A 24,825-nucleotide genomic window follows, 5' to 3' on the forward strand; every position below is an offset into this window, starting at 1 on the left:
GAACACTCCAAACACCATTGATCAAGGCAACTACTAAACGGTCCAATCAAAATTAGTTTATTTTTTCAACATATTTTAACAATTACTTTCGTTTTTTTTTTTTTGGAAGGAAAAAAAATCTTATTAATCAACACTCAGTTTTAGCACCAGAGGTGCCAATAATCAAGTTACAAAGTTCTTACTTCTTACAACAGAAAACAACAAAAGAGAGCAAAACATAACAAGCAAAGAACAAATGAAAAACCCAACTCTATTTCTAGGCAGAACTCCAAATAACATTTACTTTCGTAGAACAAATTCATTTAGAGCATCCTCTCATTGGCCTCGTTACATTCTATGATAGTATGAGTTTATGACTCGCAATTGCACAAGGATTAATTGTCCCTTTGCTGATACTAAATACGGATGTATATGAACGAATGTGCATGTTTATAGATTAAAGTAAATCCTCATATCAATACGGATGTATGCGAACGAATGTCAATTTGGCTAAAAATAATTTTAAAGGATTATTGATTTAAATATTAAATTAATTTCTAATTGCATATTAGATTATTAAATTGATGTTGTTTTAAAATGTAAAGAAACTAAATCAATGCTTAAATTTTTTTAAAAAATTAATGTGTATGTTTTTTTAATGTCTACTGTCATTTTTAGAAATTGAATCAGTGAGACTTATAACCGATGGTTCAAATAATTTAACTGATTGGATTTATAATTAAAAGGTAATTGAATCAAATAACATTCAAGCTAAAAAAAACTGATTTACAGTTTAACTGAATTTTAAAAAATAATTTAAACATTTACTCAAGATGTAACCAAGCATGTAAAAAAAAAACTCTCCTTTTTCTTAAAAATAAAAAATAATCAGAACCTGACGACCAAAAAGGCTATTAGAAGAAAACAAAATCCAATCAATGATACTTTTTATTTGTTGTTGTACATCCAATCAATGAATATCAACTCCTTAGCAAAGAAGTAGCCAAACGGAAAAGGAACCTAAGTTACCTAACCCGCTTTTTTTAGTATTATTGATAGACTTGCAGTTGACTCTAGCTCAAATTTTCCTGATAAGAAATATTTTAATTTGTAATTACACATTATTTTCTTTAAGTAGAATAAGATAGAAAAATAAGATAGAAATATTATTTTTTATTAAAGAAATAAAAATAGAGATTTTTTGGATTTTTTTTAAAGATACTTTGATAATTACATTTTATATGTTAGATAAACTAAATTACATTTTATATGAATGGATGAATTATCAACATATGAATTCTTTTATCTCTCTCAATCAAAATAACCTAACTACTTGCATAAATTTCCAGTAATTATTCTCTTTCTTTTCATTATTTTTTTATTAGCAAAAATCAACGATAATACCAAATAATTTATACATTATTTAACTAATTGAATTAGATTCTATTCATTTTCTCTTTTCACTATATAATAATAACAAATCATTTTTGTTAGAAAAATAAAATATAAAGAGGTATTGACTTACTCTAAGAGTAACTTTAGAGTTATTTTCCTTCTTTATCATTCATTTTTCTTATATCTAGTGATTGTAATAAATAATTAATGTTAATCCTTAGATTTTAACAAAATGAATGATGGTAATAAAGAAAAGAATTAAAATAAGTGAATCTCTCTTTATAAAAGATAATATAAAGTGATCGAGAAATATTTATTCGATAACCTTATATTATATTATATTATGACAAATGTTTGGCAATTTCCTTAGGACATTAATTAAGAAAGTTTTTATTGAAAGACAGAAAATTGTGTTATTCATATTTTTTTTTCACATTCTTCTATATTAAATATTTTATTCTTTTAGTTCTTTAACTAATATTCTAACTTTTAAGAAGCATTTGATGGGAGATAAGTTTTTTCATTAACAAAAATCATAATTGATGAGAATCATGAATCCTAAGAATGATATTTCTTGAGAATAAATAAAATATGTTTGATTGATTATTGTGAATATTTAGATAAATTTTATAGGAATAAAAGAGTTACGTTATATTTTTACTGGTTATCTTGATTTAATACGATTAATATGATACTTTTTATTATATTAAAAGAAAAATTAAATTGAAAAGGTAAGATTTTCACCTTCCTTTATGGGAAAGTTTGTGTGCTAGTTAAAATATATTATAGGAAAATATCATATTTCCCAATAAATGTTATTATTTAAAAATAAATACCAAACATGAAAAGTTGGGATTCTTAACCTATTTTTTTCCCCTATCAATGAAACACTTCCTTAGTACACCCGTTGGCAAAATCATTAGATTATTACTCATTTTTTGTTTAGGAGAGCAAAATAAATAAAATAAAATAAAATATTTAATTAATATAGTGTAATAAAGACATGAAATGTATTATTCATTCATGGTGTGAAGGATAATATAAAATAAAAAATATTGAACTAGACAAATATTCAATAACTTATAATTAACTAAATCTTGTATAACTTTTTATCTGTGTCTAGTAAAAATATAATATTATTTCTATTTTTGATTTTTCATTATTTTACACCTTATCCTACACCTTTTCTCTTTTTTTAATATGAACCTTATTCTTTAAACTTTCATCTCCAAATGTCATACCTACCGCACCTACCACTGTTGCTGATGATGAGATTCAAGTAAGTGATACGTTTTTATTTTCCTTCCACAATGTGATTAATGTCCCTTTTATTTTCCTTCCACAATGTGATTAATGTCCCGTCACAATGTTACGGCTTTTTAACTTTTTATTTACTTCTTATACCTTTTTTATTTCTTGTTAAAATAAAAGTATAAAATAATACTTTAAAATATATCACAATATTAATAAATTCTAAATATTAGAAAAATATAATAATAAAATTTATGTTAAATAATAAAATAATTTCAAAATCTGATTCTATATTTTTTTAATACAAATCAAACATTACACTATATAAAAAATATTATATTAAAATTTACATTATTTTATTCTTTAAATAACCACGTCAAATAAAATACAATATAAAATTTTTATACCTTCTATTATCGAAACGTATAACACAAAAAGTTACTATTCTATCTGCTTTTTCTTTTTTATGTCTGTCTTTTTTTTTTTTAACACCCTAAATTCCATCTCTCTCCTTGGGAAACCTCCGACTCCCAAAACCAAGTGTTCTCTTTTCCAATATTTTGCAATGCCCCCAATTTTCTCCCCTTTGCTTTCCAAGCAGTTTCCCCCAAATTCTGAAATCAAAGGGTTTCTGAATTTCTGATAATCACACTCTCATACATATATAATAGCAGACCCATCTTACTCATCTCTCACCAATCACACAACCAAAGACCCTTTTCTCTCAGTTCCCCTGTGACTCACTCTCTTCCTTCACTGCTAAACTCTTCCAATGGCAACAAAAAAAGTCAAAGCCATAGGCATTGACTTGGGCACGACCTACAGCTGCGTTGCAGTGTGGCAACACAACCGCGTCGAGGTCATTTCCAACGACCAAGGCAATCGCACCACCCCTTCCTACGTTGCCTTCTCCGACACCCAAAGGTTGTTGGGTGACTCCGCCATGAACCAGCGATCCATGAATCCGAAAAACACCGTCTTTGACGCCAAACGTTTGATTGGTCGCCGATTCTCCGACCAAACCGTTCAGCAAGACATGAAGATGTGGCCTTTTAAGGTTGTCCCTGGAAACAAAGACAAGCCCATGATCGCGGTCACTTACAAAGGCGAAGAGAAACTCCTTGCCCCAGAAGAGATATCTTCCATGGTTTTGTATAAGATGAAGGAAGTTGCCGAAGGGTACTTGGGTCATTTCATAAAAGATGCGGTTATCACTGTCCCCGCTTACTTCAGCAACGCGCAGAGACAGGCCACGAAGGATGCGGGGAAAATCGCGGGTATGAACGTGTTGAGGATCATCAACGAGCCAACCGCTGCTGCTATTGCTTATGGGTTGGACAAGAAAGGATTGAGAGTTGGTGAGCAGAACGTGCTTGTGTTTGATCTCGGTGGGGGTACTTTTGATGTTTCCTTGGTTACTATTTATGAAGGCATGTTTAAGGTTAAGGCCAGTGTTGGAGACACTCATTTGGGTGGTGTGGATTTTGATAACAGATTGGTGAACCATCTTGTGAATGTGTTTAGAGAGAAGCACAAGAAGGATATTAGTGGGAATGCGAAAGCTTTGGCGAGGTTAAGGTCGGAGTGCGAGAAAGCAAAGAGGATTCTGTCTTCGACTTCTCAGACAACGATTGAGCTTGATTGTTTATACGAAGGGCTTGATCTGTATGCCCCTGTTACAAGGGCCTTGTTCAACGAACTGAACAAGGACTTGTTCATGAAGTGTATGGATACAGTGGAAAAGTGTCTCCTTGAGGCAAGGATTGATAAGATCCAAGTTCATGAGATTATTCTTGTTGGTGGGTCCACTAGAATTCCAAAGGTACAACAACTTCTGAAGGACATGTTCAGTGTCAATGGTAACACCAAAGAGCTTTGCAAAGGCATCAACCCTGATGAAGCTGTGGCGTACGGTGCTGCAGTTCAAGCAGCGATTTTGAGCGGTGAAGGAGATAAAAAAGTGGAGGAATTGTTGTTGCTGGATGTGATGCCACTTAGTCTTGGATTTGAGGGTGCTGGTGGTGTTATGTCAGTGTTGATCCCCAAGAACACCATGATCCCCACCAAGAAGGAGAGGATTTGTTCTACCTTCTATGACAATCAGAAATCTTTTAATGTCAAAGTGTTCGAGGGAGAACGAGTTAAGACAAAGGATAACTTCTTTCTCGGCAAGTTTGTCCTCAAAGGGTTCGATCCATTACCAAAGGGAGTGCCACAAATCAACGTTATCTTTGATGTGGATGCTGATGGCATTGTGGAGGTCACCGCAGAAGATAAAGCCACAGGAATAGAAAAGAAGATCACAATCAACAACAAGCACGGAAGGCTGAATCCGGAAGAGATAAGAAGAATGGTGAGAGACTCAAAGAAGTACAAGGCAGAGGATGAGTTGGCAAAGAAGAAGGTGAAGGCGAAGAACGCACTAGAGAATTACGCTTATGAGATGAGGGAGAGAGCAAAGAAGATTGAAGAGGCAGTGGAGGAAACCATAGAGTGGCTAGAGTGTAACCAATTGGCAGAGATAGGGGAGTTTGATTACAAGAAGCAGGAGCTAGGAAGGTACCTAAGAGATGATCCAAATTATAGTAACACCTCAAATTCTGGTGTTAAGGTTCCTATATGGTGTACATGGAGGTGTCCACCTAATGGGTGGGTTTGTCTCAACACAGATGGTTCGGTGTTTGAGAACCATAGAAACGGGTGTAGTGGGAGTGCTTGTGGGGGTCTAGTTCGTGATTCCTCGGGATGTTACCTAGGTGGTTTCACTGTTAACTTAGGCAACACATCGGTTACTTTAGCGGAGCTATGGGGTGTTGTTCACGGTCTGAAGTTGGCGTGGGATCTTGGTTGCAAGAAGGTGAAGGTGGACATTGATTCTGGTAATGCTCTTGGTCTTGTTAGGCATGGCCCTGTGGCTAACGACCCTGCTTTCGCGTTGGTTTCGGAGATCAACGAGCTTGTTCGGAAAGAGTGGTTGGTAGAGTTCTCGCACGTGTTTAGAGAATCTAACCGTGCGGCTGATAAGTTAGCTCACTTGGGACACTCGCACTCTCTGGAATCGGGTGCGAAGCGATTCTCGGACCCACCCTCTGCCCTTGTTGCTATTCTTCAAGATGACTTGGCAGGGCTTGCCAAGCAACGTGGTGTTAATTAAGTGTAAGAGACTGTTGACCAAGCAATGTAAATTAGTTAGAGCTTGCATTCTCGATCATCAAAGTATTTTGACTTTGACTGAGTGTGTACATAAAGTTTATCTGATCTAGATTATGATTTATAATCCAATGCTTTCTTTTTAATCATCCCAAGATTATGAGCTTCTCAATTACGTTTTCAAGTTTTTTTCCTTATTGCTTCTTAAGAAAGAAGCAGGTATCTCAATACCAATAACACTATGACAGTACTGCTAGCTTTATGTATATGCGTATACCAAGAAAAAGTAGTTATGTATATTTAAAACTTTTCATATATATCTAGACAAAGTTTCTTAAAGACTGAGGCCATAACCTCACCAGCTACCAACCCCTCTCTCTTTCACTATTTGGCTGTATTCTATTAGTCAAAACTACTATTGTTGATATGAAATGGAAAATTGTATTGAGCTAATGCGCAATATTGCAACAGAAGACATATTATTATTATCGTCATCAGGGGCAAAAGGGCATTTCATCACACAAATTCACCTTCCAAAACAAAAGGATAAAGTTCTTTTAAATTGTGCTTATTTGGAAAGTGCAAAAGCAATTCGTCTTAATGTACGTAGTAATATGAACTCGTTAAAATTTAATTTGATTTATTTTTTTAATTTGATCTTCTAATTTATAAAATTGATTATTTTTTAAAAAATATATATATATATTTTGGGACGGTTTTGAATCATTACAAAACTTAATTTTTATGATTTAAACCAAAAGATCAAATTCAATTTATTTAAGAAATTAAATAATAAAATTGAACTAAAAAAATTAAAAAATTAAAAAATTAAATTAAATTTAAAAAATAAAAAACTAATTTAACTATTGAATTATCATATGATAAGATAAAACATAAAGATTAGCCTCTCAAAGTCCCAACTCATGCCCACATTTTAGAAAACATTCAAAGTGCATATTATTATTCGATTTCAATCACAATATTAGTATCAATGTGTCAAACAAAACATTCTTAAAATTTTCTAAAATTAACAATGGTAGAAGACTGGACTTGTGGTTCCAAAGCTTTGTAATTCACATTTTAACTTCGGAAAATAAAATAGCAATTCAATCATTTCAGTCCTAATCGATACAAATCAAAATCACATGGTTGTCATGTGATACCATCTATCTCGACATATATATATTTATATAATATCATGCATAAAAATGCATAATTAATTAAAATAATTTTATTCAATAAACATAAAAGAGTTCATATGGGTAAAAGATTCACATTTGCGTTCATCACCAAATTAAAAACATATCAAATAAGGGTATGAAACCTCTGGCCCAAAACAAGGTCATCCAATTTTTTACAAAAGAAACAAGTTAAACAACAAAATAACATAAACTAGCATGTTCAAAATATTATGCAAATAATACGGAAATACATGTCCTAATGTCACATCTTATAAGAGCATCGTGTTCCCGCGTCCATTAGCATGAGGTTCTCCATAACCATCCACCTAACCATCTGATCCCATGAACACAAAATTCAAGATCATTACAGAACCCAATCACAAATAACACACAGGAAGTGAACTATCACATTCCTAACTAAAATACGGATAAACAAATACATTATAAAAATATTTATCACATAATTCAACTTAATATAATCCACGCCACTTCACCACTTTATTATTTAAAACTCATTTTTTAATCACTAATCACATTACATATGAATCACACACTCAGTTTAAGACGTAACAACACTCACCAATTTCATAATAAACAATTCACAAACATTATGCAACAATTATACTAAGACTTAAGCCTGTATACAATATGATACCTTGTTAGTGAAAAACAACACGAGAATGCTTAAGAGTACAGAACAAGACACGTCACACAATGAGTATGGTAGGTCACTCTCACTAAGTAAAATCATAAGGTGACTAGTTAGAGTCACTCTGTTTTGCAAGAATGCTCCAATCATATGGGATCAAAATAGACTTAAAGGAATACTCAAACTGAGTGTATTTACCCCCAAGGCCTAGACTCTGAAAAATCCGTTAGGGCCTCACCTTCCTAATTAGGTTCAACCCCTAAAATAACTTTTGCACGCATACACTACTCATGAATTATATAATACCCAAGACCTCACACTTATTTTTAAATATATTTAACACAATGAGCTATAATTTAACGCATCGGGTTCCTAACTTATAATCCTACACTTTTCTCTTAACACCTCATCCATAAACATTTTTCTCATTGTAAACACCAATCAGGTTATTGTATAATTCATAATTCACAATACAAGTAATATCACCTCAAGTATTAACTACACACTTATTCACAACCAAATTTTATAGCCACAATTTTAATATATCACAACGTCACAATCCACCATCACATGTTTACGTGTATCTCACAAATAAACACATATTCAATTTATCCATTACACATAATTTCAATCACAATTTTCTGATCCCAATATAATAATTTATCACACTAATATAGTAAATCTTGTCCAAAATACAAACAAATTATACGAAAATGCTTCTCATACACATGGGAGTAAAATCCCTCAAACAATTTCACATAATCATATATGAAGAATTATAATACAATAAACATCTCAAAATAAACCTTAGTTTGATCCTCGAAAGATCCCTACATATGTTTATTCTAACACCAATTGTGATAAATTTATCCTTTACCTCTAAGCGGGCTCATGTGTGTAGTTCGATATTCATAGCATAATCTCTAGCAGTTTTTTAAGATTCCCCAAACTTTTCCTCTATTTGCTTTCCTAGGGTTTCCAAACACTAGAGAGAAAGAGAAAGGATTAGAGCCTTCATTGCACTGTTTGCGTGCGATGAACATTTCTCCCTTTACAAATATTATTTTACAAATCTCAATGGTGAAGATGTGTAAAAATTAATTTCAAACCTAGTGTTCAAATTTTATGATGATTCAATAGTTAATGAGTCTGAGATTGTATTTTTACTAGGATGGATTTTGAGTGTATGCAACAAAAATGAGAGCTACGTGCGAGGGACATTTATCTCACCATAGGTATTATTTCACAAATCTCAACAATGGGATGTGCAAAAATGAGTTTCGAACATGGTGTTCAAATTTCACAAAGATCCAACGATTAACGAGTTCAGGTTCGTAGTTTTATCGGGACAGTTTGAATGTATATGAGAAAAAGAGACGATTTTGGAAGAGGGAGGAGAGAATATAAATTTGAGAGGAAAAATAGGATAGAGATGTTTGGTAAATGTAAAAACTGACTTAATATGTTTATTTAGGGTACTCTCAGTTTATTAAAATTTCACAAAGATCCAACGGTTAACGAGTCCAAATTCGTAATTTTATCGGGACAATTTGAATGAATGTAAGAGAAAAAGAAATGATTTTAGGAGAGGGAGGAGAGAATACAAATTTGAGAGGAAAAAAGAGGGTAGAGATGTTTGGTAAATATAAATATAAAAACTGGCTTAATATTTCTATTTATAATTTGGGTACTTTTAATTTATTATTCATTCTATTTTTATTTTATTTTATTATTTTATAAATATAAACTCTATTTTACCCTATCAAATGAATAAATAAAATATTTTTTAATTTTCCTTTGTATCATTATTTTTACTAATTAAATTATTTTTCCTTATTTATTTAATTATAAAAACATCAATATTATTTTAAAACTTTATTTATTTTAAATAAAATATTTTTAATTTATTTTATAAAAAATAGGCTCTACATGCCACAAATTCAATGTTTTAAATGTGTTCATGGTATCAGGGAGGGTCATATCTCTAATATTGCTATTGGCTTGATTCCAAAGGATGACTTGGTTATTGGTACAATTCGATATAGCCAGCAAAGGAATTGATCAAAATTCAAAACAGCATGCACCGATATCAGTCTCTCATCCTCTTTCTCTAAACCATGCCTATATTCAATAGTATCAAAAGACAACAACAGCCATATCAAATGGAGAATACCTTAAATTTAAGACTTTTGTGTTATCTTTTTAAAAGATATATTTCATTTTTTTTCCACATATTACTTAATCTATTTATTTATAGTGTAAAAATATTTCATAAAAATATTTTATAAAATTTATGCAGACTAGGGGAAACATCATCTCACTTGAGTGTCCATATTTTTATTTTGTTATTGTGTTTCTTTATATTAATATTTGTTTTTTAATTTTCTTTTCTTGAAAGATGGGAATTTTTAAAATAATAATTTTTATTTTAAAAAATAAATAATTTTATTTTTCTTATTGTTGATTTTGAAATTATAAAAAGCCATTTTTAAAAATAGGTTTATAATTATGCGGCGTTTCCATAGTTTTTTCTGCTTTTATATTTCTAAGATTTATTAATTTTTTTAAAACAAATTATTAATTTTTTATATTTTCAATCAAGTAGTCTTTTAAACCAATAAAAAAAAAGAAACTAAGATAAGATTGGTAGTGATTCATAAGACATGCATATGGAAAATACATATACTATGTTTGTTAAGATATGGAAAATACATATACCATGTTAAGACATGGAGATGAGGTGAGGATAAAGAAAGAGTCAGAGCATTACAGGTTATTGGTTTTCTAAATCTTATTAATATTTGAAAACTAAATCTTATTTTATTAATCGGTTTTCTAATGTGTTCAACTATCCATACAAGAGTAATTAATTACTTAATTTTGCCTAATTTAAATTAAGACTTATTTGTACTATTTCAGTCAATTTAATTATTATCTTTTTCTTATTTAAATTAATTGATTAATTTCCAATCAAAATAATACCAATCTATCTCTCTCATTTATTAAATTGTTTTATTTCCAATAATATTTTCCCTCAAAAGAATATTTTTTCCTATCTATGAGAAAAATAAAATAATATTAAATTTTCATAATTATATTTATGGATTTTTTATTCATAATTATATATATTTTATTGAGATAAGTTATCCTATCTTATCATGTTGAATTCAAAATTACTAAACAGATTACTATCGAAAAAATAACAAATTGCTAAACAGATTCCCTTTTAATTCTTTTCAAACAATTTTTCCAAATTTGTTCTACAAAACTGATTGACGAGAGTAACACGTCAATTAAATATGGGAAATTTACCCATTTTTTTTATATAACGAGCCTAACCTCTCTTCGTTATTTTTATTTTTTATTTTTAAAATATTGAAAACAATTACCTAAAATATTCGGAGGACTCTTCTGATCAAACAAATATATGTCAGTAAAGTTGTTTTTTTTTTTTTCAAATCCAAAAAAATTCTTATTCATTTATACATAGGTAATCCATTAAGCATTGCACAGAAGGGAGGATTAAATTAACCTGTTTTTCAATTTGTTGTCAAGCCATTTCATCCACATGAGTGTTCTATATCAAAAAAAATTTAAAATTTTTATCGAAACCATTTCATTAGGCCTTTGAAAACTGATTTCACCCACTCATAAGGGCTGTCGTATTCCAGTTCCATGGAGTGGATCACGCACCAACTACAAGGTATTTCAAATGCTCACTTTTCTTTTCCTTTCCTTTTTCTTTTTTTTTTTTTTTGAAAAATATTATTATGTTGCAAAAATTATTAAGAGGAAAATGCTTGCGCAACATTTTGGGTTCATGTACAGAAAGGAGGATGAGACGACGTATGAGGATAAGAAAAACTAGACAAGCTTATGGTAAAAATGAAGACAACGAGGACTGGATCAGTGAGTTTATTTCTTTCTCTATTTTTTTTTTGAAGAATAATATGTTGGGAAGTTTTATTAAGAGAAAAAGCTTGACTTTTTGTGTTCATGCATAGGTGAGAGAGAAGTTGATGGTGAAACTGAGGACGATGGGGACATGATCAGTGAGTTTTTTTTGTTTTGTTTTGTTTTTTGAAAAATAATATGTTGGAAAAATTTATTAAGAGGAAAAGCTTGAATTTTTGGGTTCTGTATAGGTGAGAGGAAAAGAAACATTAGAGAAGTTGATGCTGAAAATGAAGACAACGGAGATAGGATCGGTGAGTTTTTTTTTTCTTTTGAAAAAATAATGTTTGAAAAACCATTAAAGAGGAAAAGCTTGACTTTTTGTCTTCATGCATAGGTAAAAGGAAAAGAAACATTAGAGAAGTTGATGCTGAAAATGAACACAATGGAGACAGAATCAGTGAGTTTTTTTCTTTTTGAAAAATAACATGTTGGAAAAACTATTTAGAGGAAAAACTTGACTTTTTGTGTTCATGCATAGGTGAGAGGAAAAAAAACATCGCTAGAGAAGTTGATGGTGAAAATGAAGACCACAGGCCAGACAGGATCAGTGCCTTGCCTGATAGCCTTCTGTTCCACATGATAAATTTTATGGACACAAAATCTGCTGTTCAAACTTGTGTCCTGTCTAAAAGATGGAACGACCTTTCCAAATGTCTCACTAATCTCACATTTAATTCTGATCTCCCAAGCGAAAGCCTGGATAGAAGTTTTAAGAAATTTGAGTCTTGGGTTTTGTCTAGTCGCGATGACTCATATCCCCTACTTAATCTTACCATTGAGAGTTGGATCGATGCTGATGTTCAAGATAGGGTCATAAAATATGCTCTGTTGCACAATGTCCAGAAGTTGAAAATGAATATAAATTCAACAACCTATAGACCCAATTTTAAGTCCCTCCCTTTAATCTTTCGCAGTCAGTCTTTGACATCTCTTGAGCTTTCCAATAAGTTGAGCCCTTCTAGGTTAAAACTTCCAAAATCTCTATGCTTGCCTGCATTGAAAAGCTTGCATCTTGCATATGTTACATTCACCGCAAGTGACAAAGACCGTGTTGAGCCCTTCTCAAACTGTCATGTGTTGAATACTTTGGTCCTGAGAAATTTTTCTTTGAGTGCACAAGTCCTCAGCATATCTAATTCTACCCTTTCCAGTTTGACAATATTTGAAGGACAAGCTTGTTCAATTGTGCTTTCTACTCCAAATCTTAGTTCTTTTTCCATCACGGGTTCGGTTGGTCATCAACTCTCCTCCACATCCGATCTTTCTTTTCTTGGAGAAGTAAATATAAATATTTACATGCCTTGGAGTGAGACGAGTTTGGATGGAAAAAGTTCAATCATCATAAAATGGCTGGGAGTGCTTGCAAATGTAAAGATATTGACAATTGGTTTGTGTGCCATTCAAACAATACTACATGTAAGTTAAAATATAGTATGCTTTTGCCTCTTTTATTTATGTGCTTACATGTCTGCATTCATGTGACAAAAGGTTCTGCCGGTACCCAATATTGCATTTCAAAACATTCATTTAAAAATGTCTCTAATTCACTTTATTTGTGTAGGATCTCTTAAATCCCACTTCTATCAGAACTCAACCTCCGAAGTTTGTTAGATTGGAGTCGTTGAAAGTGAAGGTGGGCAACCCTTTATCTACCAAAAACACATCTGATGAGAAAGTAACCCGAGCAGTGGAGTACTTGCTTCAAAACTCTCCAATGCCCAGATTTGATATAATAAGAAGTGCTTAAATGATATCCCTGCTTAACTCTTTAGGTAGAGTTTTACGCAGTATCCAATTTTTGTCTATTTTATGCTTCCTTTCTTTTTGTCTTAAATACTTTTTTTACAGCTACTTGTAGGTTGCTGCTATATTCTAAGTGCCTGGTTTATAACGGATGTTATAGATTTATTTTATTTGACTTTGACAAATGGAAAATTTTAAACTTAAGAAACTTATGCTCTCCAAAAATAAATTATATTTTATTCTTGTAACTGCATAATGGTAAACTGTGCTTAGTTTTAAAATCAATATATACACATTAAACCTATGTATAAAATTATTGTTCATATATATACTTATGTAAACAAAGCTCTTTAAAGGTTGAGACCATATTCCCACCAGCCACCAACCCTCTATTAGTCAAAACTATTGTTGATATGAAATAGAAAATGTATTGAGTTGATGAGCAATATTGCAACTGCAGGCATATCATTATTATTATCATATGGGGGGAAAAGGCATTTCATCACACGGGGATATCTATATTATTACTACTACAATCCATTTCTTAAGATTAATAGAACCAACCCATATGTTTGTGTCTATCAATCACTTCATAGCATCAATAATATCAGCAATTTCTACCACTTTTTTTTTTTTTTTTATGCACAGCATTTTCTACTTCAGTGCTGTATCAGATTGCTTACCACATTGCAGAAGCAACTGACCCTTTTAAATTCACAGAAACACGAAAACTTCCATAAAATAATGTTGTACACAAGGTATATTCCTTTTTTTTTTGTGTGTGTGAACACAAGGTATATTCCCTACCATTTATAATTTTAAACAACCACATACCAATTTATAACATTTCAGCCTTCCGATTCTACTTCTACTTTGCTTAACTACTGACAGGTAACAATGTTTTCAAATAATCTCGCAATTGGATTATCATATGATACTTGTGATAAGACAAAGCATAAAGATATAGGCAGTCACAGCATGCCCACATTTTAGAAATAATTCAAACTGCATATTACCATTCGATTTGAATCACAATATTAGTATCAATGTGTCAATATACATTCTTAAAATTTTCTGAAATAACAATGGTGGACTTGGGGTTCCAAAGCTTTGCATTTCACATTTTTATTTCAGAAAATAAAATAGCAATCCAATCATTTTATTCTCAGAAATAAAAGTAGTCGATACAAATCAAAATTATATGCTTGCCACAAATGTCAGTCTCACAGACACAGTTCAATGCTTTACATGTGTTCATGGTCTCCGGGAGTGTCAGATCTCTATTGCTATTGGCTTGGTTCCAAAGGACGAATTGGTTATTGATACAATTCGATATAGCTAGCCAGCTAAGGAATTGATCAAAACAGCATGCACCCATATCAATCTCTCTTATTCTCTTTCTCTGAACCATATGCCTAAACTCAATAGTATCAAAAGACAACAACAGCCATAGTAGAACGCATCACATGGAGAAAGCCTTAAATTTAAGATATTGCTTAGAAGCATGTTATTAAAAAACTGATATGTGAGATCCTTATGAGGAAAACCATTGCATTAGTTTTATTTTATATGTTAAGATCAGAGATCATATACTCCTTCAACACTAGGGAATGTTGACTCCTTAGCTAAGAAGTAGTCACGAGTCACAACGCGTCACTAGAGATAGAATCCAAATTTATGTCCCAGTTCACATTGGTACCTCTCCGCATACTTTATATTATTCACTTATTTTCTCTTCTATTTTATTCTCATTTTTTATTTTTATTAGATTATTTATTATATCTACCATTTATTTATTTTCTCTCTATCTCTATCTTTTTTTCTACCCATACGTGTAACATTCCATTTTTCATAAATTAATTTAAAAATAATTGTTATTTGTAAATAAATAGAGTTTTAGAAAAATGATGAGATTTTTATAATTAAATAAATAAGGAAAAATAAACATATTAAAATGATGGTTTAAGAGAAAATAAAAAAGATATTTTATTTATTCATTTGATAGGAAAGAAAATATAGTTTCTTTTTATAAAATAATAAAAATAAATGAATGAAGTAAATAATAGGCTTTGAATACCCCTATCTATAAATAGAGACATCTTAGGCCAAATTTTGAGACTTTCATCTCAATTTTGTTTTCCACTCTCTTCTCCTAAAATCCTCTTTTTTTCGCATACCATCAAATCTGTCTCATAAAAATAACGATCTCAAACTCATTCACCGTTAGATCATCGTGAAATTTGAGCACCAAGTTCGAAAATCATTTTCAAACATTCTCACCATTGGGAATTACGAAAAGATATCGGAGTTGAGAGAAATACCCTTTTTCGTCATAGTTTTTTCTTTTCCTATAGAAACCCAAAGTTGTCTCAGTAAAACTACAATCCCAAACTTGTTAACCGTTGGATTGTCGTGAAATTTTGATATGTGGTTTGAGATTAATTTCCAAACATTTTCACTGTTGGGGTTTGCAAAATAATGTTTGTGGATGGAGAAATACTCATTACATGTAGACAGTGGAATGAAGGTTTCAATCCCTTCTCATCTCTCTAACGCTTGGAAACCTTATCAGAGCAATCAAAGGAAAAACTTGAGGAATCTCAAAAAATTGTTAGAGATGTTGCTATCGCTATCAGAATATACACGTGAGCCCGCTTAGAAGTAAGAGATGAGTTTATCGCAACTGGGGTTAGAATGAACATGTGTAGGGATCCTTAGAGGATTAAATTGAGGTTTATTTTGGGATTTTTATTAAATTATAATTTTTCCTTTACGATTATAAATACAATATTGTTGTGTGTTATGTATCAATTGATGTTCTGATGAGAATTAATTGATAAATTTGAGTGCTCTTGATGTTTTTGTGTTTTGACCCATGATTTTGATATAATTGTATGAAATTATTTGATGGATTTTACTCCCCATGTTAGGATAAACCTTTTGTATAAATTGTTATTTTGAGATTATGAAATGGTGATTCAAATTGTGAGTATGTGATAAATTGAACCTGTGAATAATGGTGAAATACATGTGTATTGAGATGAGATGTGTGTATTGAGTTGTGAGCTATGAATTGTGCAATCACACAATTGTAAGATCCTTTAAAAACGATGAGTATTGTGATGGGATCCACTGTGGGAACCCAACGAGCTTAATCACAAGCGTGACAAGTTAAAATGATTTTAAAAATAATTGAGTAGTTGCGTGTATTGCATAGTTCATAGGTAAAGGGTGTATGATTCATGAGTTGTGATAACATGCTATTTTGGGATTATACCATTGTGATTGAGATCGATTATATGTGATAAATTGAGTATGTATTGACTCGTAATATATTAGTGCATTAAGATGTTGTGTGCATTGAGTTGTGAGCTATGAATTATACAATCACACGACTATAAGATCCTTTAAGGGCGACGAGTTAATGCTAAAACCCTTTAAGGGCGACGAGTTAATGCTAAAACCCTTTAAGGGCGACAAGTTAATGCGCGACGAGTATTGTGATGGGAATCACTGTGGGGGGCCCGATGAGTTTAATCACAAGTGCGACGAGATAAAACTATTTTGAGAACAATTGAGGAGTCGTGTGTTTTGTACAGTTCATAGATAGAGTCTGTATGCTAAAATGTTTTCTGGGTTGGACCTGAATCAGGAGGGAGAGGCCTTGACGGACTCTTCGGAGTGTAGGCCTTGGGGTAAATACACCCGGTTTGAGTGCTCCTTTAAGTCTATGTTGATCCCATATGGTTGAAGCATTCTCGCAAAACAGCATGACCCTGACTGGTCTCCCTATAATTACATAGTGAGAGTGACCTGACTTATTAGTGTGTGGTTTATCTTGTCATGTACTCCTAGGCGCCCGACGAGATTTTTCACTGACATGATACCACATTGCATATAGGATTGAGTCTTAGTGTATCTGTTGCATAACGTTTGTGTATTGATCGATATTGATTGATTTAGTGATATTGTGTTTTAATCGTTGAGTATGTGAATGTTGTGAAAACGAATGAGACATGTGATGTTATGATGTGATGTTGCGCGATAAAGTGATGAAATAACGTGAGCTATGCTTAAGTAAGCTGTATTTTATTTATATGATATTTATACCTACATGTTGTCTTGTTTCTATCCATTAGTTAGGAATGTGATAACTCACTTCCCGTGTGTTGTTTGTGTTTGGATCCTGTGATGATCTCAAACCTTATGTTTGTGGAAGTAGATGAATAAGTAAATGACTATGAAGAACCTCATGATAAAGGACACGGGAACACAATGCTATGATAGGATGTGACATTAGAGTATAAGTTTCTATATTAATTGCATGAAATCTTGGATAACCTTGTTTTGAGTTGAGATTATTTATTATTTATTTGGATAAGTTTTATTATGATGTTAGAAAAATGAACGTGAGCCTTTTACCATTTTGAAAGGCTTGTATTTAAATGTGTTTTAAATTTTTTTAATTAAATTTGATTTCTTATTTTTCATTATTAGTACATATATGTGAGGGTACATATATGTGAGGGAAGAAAGTGTCATAATAGGCTCCATTTTTTTAGTGTACCTTGTTTATTTTTCTTTCCCAACTTTTTTGGGTAGCTTTAGACAACAAAGAAACATGTAATTCAAAACTCAAGTTTTCAAGACTTAGAAATAATGATGAAGTATTATTTACAAAATATTTAATATTATTTTAGACTACAATGTGAAGCATTATTGAAAGTTTAAATACTCCTTTTTTTTATAAAAATATTTACATTCCTAATATATAAAATTATTGAGAGTTAATATACGGTTAATACTTGAAGGTTGAGTCATGTATTACTTTAATTTCTAAGAGTTTTCTATTATATAAATTAGTCTTTTCTTCGAAGAATTAAAATGTGTATTAACTCAATAACTGATTATATTTGCGTATTTGCCATAAAATTGATGAGTTTAATTAAATAAAAAATGATTTTTATTATGTGCTCACAATTATATAAGAATATAAGAATTAAATACATGTTATTATATATTGAAATTACTTATATATATATATATATTCATTTTTTATCTATCTATTTTTTAAAGAAAACTTAATTATTTCTTTTGTTTTTTAGAGTTTAATCATTGACTTGTTGAGTCGCTGTAGGTCTTCCGTACATGGATACCAAATCAGCATTCCGTACAATAAATGCTTTTGCACGCGTAAGCATTCTACACGTCAAAAGAGACCGTTTATTCGTGGAAGGTGATGGATAGTTCATGCGTATCAATGATGAATTAGTGATTCGGTTAGTGTTTATTTTGTAAATTATTTAATTGTATAAAAATAATTGGATTTAAAATTTAAATTTAAGTCATTTACAAAACTTGATATAATAATTAATAGATAATTTAATATTTTAAATATACTAACTAGATTCCAAATTATGTATGAAATTTTTTTATTTGATCGAGATAAAATTAATTTCAATAAGTTTACTCTTTTTACAGAAGACTATTTTTTAATTGTGAGTTGGAAAATATCCACTCTATGTAAAGAATTAATTTTAAATCAAATAAATTTTATTTTTCAAAAATATGTTTAAAATTTGATAAGAGATATATTAATTTTTTAACTAAAAGAATTTTTAGGCAGTCAAACGTGCTTTTGAAAATAAATTTATTTATCACAACCTAATTAACATGCATAAAAAAATAATTGCATAAGAAAACTGAACCTTCTTCTATCGGAACATGAATTAAATAGTTAGAGATTACTTTTAAACTTTTTTTTAAAACGCACTAGGACTTGTCTCAAAGTTATTAACTTATTCATTATCATAATCCATATTAATATTTAAAGCATTGCGTATAAATTACTAAGAAAGTATTAACGAAAAAAAATGCACATATACTAATTTGCAAGATTTTTTGGAATTAAACTTTTTGTCACCATTTTTTTATGATGTAATAAAAAAATTTCTTCTTGAGAATATGGGTGTTTCCAGCCCACTTTGTTCGCTCGCTTAAGATGTAGTGCGTGATTATTATTGATCTAATTTTTTTTTTTACATATAATAAGAATTAAAAATAAGAATTAAATAGAGATTTTTCTGTTAAATAAATTATTTTCAGTTATGTGTAATTCTTTGAGTTATTCTGATACAATTAATAAATTTTTATATATTTACTTTAAATTTTAAAAATACATTAATGATCAATAGTTTTTTTTTACAATTTAATGATCAACAATTAATAGAATATTATAAGTTGTTTTCAATTACACTTAATAGCCAACAAAAGAAGTTAAATAATAATAAAAGAAATAATATTTTGTAGACACCAAAAGTTAGCCAACATCATAAAAAAGAGACACAAAAGACCAGATATTGTAATAATATAATAAATTATATAAATAAAATAAATAGAGGGAAATGAAAAATATTAAATAAGTGTCTATATACTTAGTTAAGGTATCACGTCTTATGATTATAGTAATAGTAAAAAAAAAAAAAAAGACTTTACTAACGAACGATGGGACACCAGCAAAAAGAAAGAACCGACGACCGAAAAGAATGGCCGGTAACTTCCTTAACAAAGGGGTAACTTAGCACTGAAGAAGTCAAGAGAGTGTTTCTGTTTTTCTCATTTGCTGCTCCCAGGCTCTTTCCCTAGCAATGTCTATAAATATTACTCAATTCTCATGAAAACAGCATTCTTACTCGATCACTCCTCACCTTAACTTTTACACTGTCTTTTGCTTTCAATTCCTTCAAAGTTCTTTCTGTTGTGTCACATAACCTCACTAGAAAATGGGAGAAGGAACCTTTCGCTTTGGCCTTGATCATGCCACTCCAAAACCCGAGCCAAACGAGGCCAAACATGTTGCACCCATTGTGTCCTCTTACAACGAGCGCATACGTCCTGTTCTTGATGCTGTCGAGAACCTGAGGCGCCTCAACATCACCAAAGAAGGGATACAGCTTCCAACCATAGTTGTTGTTGGTGACCAGTCTTCTGGCAAATCCAGGTAACATTTTGTTTGATTTTTTTACTTGTTATGCAAATGCAGTAATACATATAAGTATGCAGTGGTGTAAAATTATTTTCCAATATAAACTAATCACAAATCATGATATGTACGGCTTTTAAGTAGGTTTTTTTACAAGTCGATGAATTTTTTATGTATAAAAAAGATGAATTTTTTATGTATAAAAAAATTTAATGATAATGTAAAAAATTTCTTGCTCTGGTTTCAATTACTCCCTTCAATCTCAATGATAAACAAACAAAATATATATTTCACAGTTTTGAAAAAGAGTAGTGAATTTATTATGTATAAATTTTTTTAATGATAATGTAAAAAATTTTCTTGCTATGGTTTCAAATATAAATAATAAAAATCTCAAATTTTTTATTTTAAATATAAAAAAATTACTTATATCTTATTTATTGAGACTCTTCAAAATACTTTTCATTTAATAAGATGAAAAGCTTTTTTATACTTAATATCAAATTTTAATAAGAAATAACTTAGAAAAAATATTTATTTTTTAATTGAAAATAACACACTTGAAATTAATTACTTTTTTTCAAAACTGTGAAATATATATTTTGTTTGCTTATAATTGAGATTGAAGGGAGTAATTGCATATTTTTTTTTTCTTAACACTATATGACACTTAATCCTCTATGACTATGAGACAAGATTCTTGTAAAATACTAGTGTGTGAATCTAAAAGACCTATACCTCAAAATAAATTAATTAAATAGTGAATCAAAGTTAATTAAATAATCCACTAAACTTCATTGATGTAATTGTTTCATTTTCCAAAATAGTGTCCTAGAATCTCTGGCTGGAATCAGCTTACCCCGTGGACAAGGTATCTGCACAAGGGTTCCCTTGATCATGAGGCTCCAAAACCACTCACTTCCCAAACCCGAGTTGGTGCTAGAGTATAATGCCAAAATCGTGTCCACAGATGAGGCTCAAGTCTCTGATGCTATCCGAGTTGCCACGGATGAGCTTGCAGGGGGTGGGAAAGGAATTTCCAACACCCCATTAACTCTTGTGGTGAAGAAGGACGGTGTTCCTGATCTCACTATGGTTGATCTTCCAGGCATCACTCGCGTGCCAGTTCATGGTCAACCTGAGGATATATATGACCAGATTAAGGATATAATTATGGAGTATATAAGGCCTGAAGAGAGCATCATTCTCAATGTTTTATCTGCCACTGTTGATTTCTCTACTTGTGAGTCCATTAGGATGTCACAAGGTGTTGACAAAACCGGTGAGAGGACTCTTGCTGTGGTCACAAAAGCTGATAAGGCTCCTGAGGGCTTGCATGAGAAGGTAACTGCTGATGATGTCAACATTGGACTTGGCTATGTTTGTGTCAGAAATCGCATTGGGGATGAGTCCTATGAAGATGCTCGAGCAGAAGAAGTCAACCTATTCAGGACTCATACACTTTTGTCCAAAATAGACAAGTCCATTGTGGGGGTTCCAGTTTTGGCACAAAAGCTGGTTCAACTTCAAGCGGCTAGTATTTCCAAAATACTGCCTGAAATTGTTAAGAAGATCAACGACAAGCTCGGTTCTCAGCTTTCTGAGCTGGACAAATTCCCCAGGAAACTTACTTCTGTGCCTAATGCAATGTCTGCTTTCATGCATATCATTGGGTTGGCAAAAGAGTCACTGAGGAAGATTCTTCTCAGAGGAGAATTTGATGAGTACCCTGATGACAAGCACATGCATTGCACTGCTCGCCTTGTTGATATGCTGGATCAGTACTCAAATGATCTTTACAAGGGTCCTGAAAGTGATGCTGGTGAGAAGTTTTTGATGGAAGAAATTAAGGTTCTAGAAGAAGCCAAGTGGATTGGGCTCCCAAACTTCATGCCACGCAGTGCTTTTCTTACCCTCTTACAGAATAAAGTGAGAGCAATTTCAAGCATGCCAATTGAGTTCACAGTCAAGGTGTGGGACTATCTTGAGGAAGTGGTGGTTGCTGTTCTGAAGCGTCACTCAGAACACTACCACCAACTTCAGACAAGTACAAAACGAGCAGGGAAGAACCTCATTGCTAAGATGAAGGAGAATTCTATGAAATATGTGATGGAGGTTGTGGAAATGGAAAAGCTAACTGATTACACTAGTAATCCTGAATACATGAGTGAGTATAACGAGCTAATGGCCAACCAGGATGAATTCGTGGAGAAAGTTAATACAGGCAACTATCATGAAGTTGCCCTCGATGGTTTTGAGCAGGCGATTAAGGTTGGTCATCTGAGTCAGTACTCAACTTTACTTCCGCAGGCATTTGACTTGAAAATGAGACTGAGAGCATACTGGAAGATTGTGCTTCGGAGGCTGATCGACGGCACTGCCCTGCATCTGCAACTCAGCATTTTCAACCTTGTTGACAAGGATCTGGGAGATGAGATTGTGAAGGATATGATGTCTCCATATGCAGGTGGAATTGAGAAGTTGTTGGAGGAAGCTCCTTCAGTTTCAATGAAGCGTGACAAACTCAATAGGAGCATTAAAGTTCTGAGAGAAAGCAAAGAAGTCGTGGCTAACATAATGGACAAAATTTCTAGCTATGATGATTAGAGCTCAGAATCTACCTTTTTTTTTCTCTTCATGTTTCTGTGATTTTGCTAATTATGCTGCAGCTATCTAAGGTTAAGCTAGTGGGTGTTATATATAAATATATATGGTACTAGACTACTAGTCCTCTAATATCATCATAGGTGGTTTTAAGGCCCGGTCCGCTGCCTTGTCCATTCTCAGTTTTCTGTTTTCTGTTTTCTGTTTTAGAATGTATTTTGGAAATGAAATATGTTCCACAAAAATTCCTGTTTTCTGTTGTGCCACCGCTCTCCCTCTGTCTTGTGCGTTGCCGACATGCCTCTCCCTCTCGGCACTGTCCTTGTTCCTCTCGTACGGTGCTCTCATAGGTCCAAACCTAATTCTCTCTCTAATCCCGTTCTCCCTCCATCAATCTGCTTCTCCCTCTGCCGCGCCGCCGCTCCCGATCTCCATCTGGTTCGCTGGTCTGCCCCTACCTTTGCCAACTTATAAGTTATAACAGCTTCTAAAATTTTGAAACTGATACTCAACACTTAAAACTGAAACTGAGTTTAGTTTTGAATAATTTCGAAACTGGAAACAGAAAACCACTCCGAACTTGTTGAAGTATATGTTCTGGTTGTATAACTTTTACTGTATTCAATTTGTGTTTTTGTGGACTCCAAAGATCAAGGCACTTGAGGTTTACAATAAATAATGTGTTGAAGTTTTATCCTTGTTCTTTGAAAAACTCTAGTGGATTCCTGCAAAATGACTTAATTGAACTCCTAAATATTGTATTGCTTGTTTCCTTCTGTTTATTTTCCAACAATGTTCCCTCCGTGAGACATTGGAGGCATGAGTTATAAGGATATCTTATGTAAAAGAAGGCACATTGAGAACCATTTCTGCTTCTATTTTTCCAACAACTTTCTGGTTTCATGCAGTTGATTTTGATGGGAAAATATAGAAGGGAACCTCCAACAAGTGCACTAAAACCTACTACAAACCGTCAAATTAAAACAAACCGAGTTGTTACAATAGGACAAAATGATAAAACCCAAAATATAGAACAGATAATGCGAAACACTTATTTTTTCGATATTTTTATCCGATCCAACCGAACAATTTGGAGTAAAAGAGTCCAAGCTATTCAGGACTCACACTTTTGTCCAAAATTGACAAGTTCATTGTGGGGATTCCAGTTTTGGCACAGAAGCTGGTTCAACTTCAAGCGGTTAGTATTTCTAAATACGGCCTGAAATTGTTAAGAAGATCAATGACAAGCTTAGAACTCTGATGTCCGAGGTGGACAAATTGCCCAAGAACCTTGCTTCTGTGACTGATGCCATGTCTACATTCATGCATATCATTGGGTTGGGTTGGCACAAGAGTCACCGAGTAAGATTCTCGTGAGAGGAGAATTCGATGAGTATCCTGATGACAAGCACATGCATTTACTGCTCGTTCGTGGATATGCTTGATCACTACTCAAATGATCTTCATGAGGGTCCTCAAAGTGATGCTTCTGATAAGTTTTTGATGGAACAAATAGAGATACCAGAAGAAGGCAAGTTGATTGCACTCCCAAATTTCGTGAGAGGAGAATTCGATGAGTATCCTGATGACAAGCACATGCATTTTACTGCTCGCGTCGTGGATATACTGGATCACTACTCAAATGATCTTCATGAGGGTCCTCAAAGTGATGCTTCTGATAAGTTTTTGATGGAACAAATAGAGATACTAGAAGAAGGCAAGTTGATTGCACTCCCAAATTTCATGTCACGTACTATTCTCTTGCTCTCTTAAAGGAAAAGAATAAAGTGAAGGGAATATCAAACAGTTCACTGACCAGGTGCGGGACTATCTTGGGAAAGTGGTGGCTGCTGTTCTGAAGCGTCACTCAGAACACTATCACCGGTTGTGAAAATGGAGAAGTTAACTTATTACACATGCATGGCCAACCAGAA

The 24,825-nt window shown here is 32.2% G+C and overlaps 3 protein-coding genes across 3 annotated transcripts; all 3 read left to right on the forward strand.

Moving 5' to 3' along the window:
- Nucleotides 1–3,114: 3,114 nt before the first annotated feature.
- Nucleotides 3,115–5,930, forward strand: LOC114376160 (heat shock 70 kDa protein-like). The gene has a single exon (XM_028334128.1). The coding sequence runs from the start codon at nucleotides 3,398–3,400 to the stop codon at nucleotides 5,777–5,779; it is 2,382 nt and encodes a 793-aa protein (XP_028189929.1). The 5' UTR covers nucleotides 3,115–3,397; the 3' UTR covers nucleotides 5,780–5,930.
- A 5,163-nt stretch (nucleotides 5,931–11,093) lies between these two features.
- On the forward strand, nucleotides 11,094–13,513 carry LOC114374927 (putative F-box protein At1g58310). The gene is made up of 7 exons (XM_028332652.1): nucleotides 11,094–11,308; nucleotides 11,434–11,514; nucleotides 11,610–11,657; nucleotides 11,751–11,813; nucleotides 11,897–11,959; nucleotides 12,041–12,978; nucleotides 13,124–13,513. The coding sequence occupies exons 1-7, from the start codon at nucleotides 11,281–11,283 to the stop codon at nucleotides 13,307–13,309; spliced, it is 1,407 nt and encodes a 468-aa protein (XP_028188453.1). The 5' UTR covers nucleotides 11,094–11,280; the 3' UTR covers nucleotides 13,310–13,513.
- Nucleotides 13,514–19,793: 6,280 nt separating this feature from the next.
- Nucleotides 19,794–23,145, forward strand: LOC114373619 (dynamin-related protein 4C-like). Its single transcript, XM_028331121.1, has 2 exons — nucleotides 19,794–20,305; nucleotides 21,115–23,145. The coding sequence occupies exons 1-2, from the start codon at nucleotides 20,088–20,090 to the stop codon at nucleotides 22,892–22,894; spliced, it is 1,998 nt and encodes a 665-aa protein (XP_028186922.1). The 5' UTR covers nucleotides 19,794–20,087; the 3' UTR covers nucleotides 22,895–23,145.
- Nucleotides 23,146–24,825: the final 1,680 nt, after the last annotated feature.

The sequence above is a fragment of the Glycine soja genome, chromosome 11, assembly GCF_004193775.1.
Source record: "Glycine soja cultivar W05 chromosome 11, ASM419377v2, whole genome shotgun sequence".
Taxonomy (NCBI): Eukaryota; Viridiplantae; Streptophyta; class Magnoliopsida; order Fabales; family Fabaceae; genus Glycine; species Glycine soja.

What these genes read in the sequence shown, in the direction of transcription:
- LOC114376160 (XM_028334128.1), top strand. Translation starts at nt 3,398, where the DNA reads ATGGCAACAAAAAAAGTCAAAGCCATAGGCATTGACTTGGGCACGACC.
- LOC114374927 (XM_028332652.1), top strand. Translation starts at nt 11,281, where the DNA reads ATGGAGTGGATCACGCACCAACTACAAG. An exon ending in GATCACGCACCAACTACAAG is followed by an intron (nt 11,309 to 11,433) that starts GTATTTCAAATG and finishes GTTCATGTACAG; the next exon opens with AAAGGAGGATGAGACGACGT. An exon ending in AGACAACGAGGACTGGATCA is followed by an intron (nt 11,515 to 11,609) that starts GTGAGTTTATTT and finishes GTTCATGCATAG; the next exon opens with GTGAGAGAGAAGTTGATGGT.
- LOC114373619 (XM_028331121.1), top strand. Translation starts at nt 20,088, where the DNA reads ATGGGAGAAGGAACCTTTCGCTTTGGCCTTGATCATGCCACTCCAAAA. An exon ending in CAGTCTTCTGGCAAATCCAG is followed by an intron (nt 20,306 to 21,114) that starts GTAACATTTTGT and finishes TTTCCAAAATAG; the next exon opens with TGTCCTAGAATCTCTGGCTG.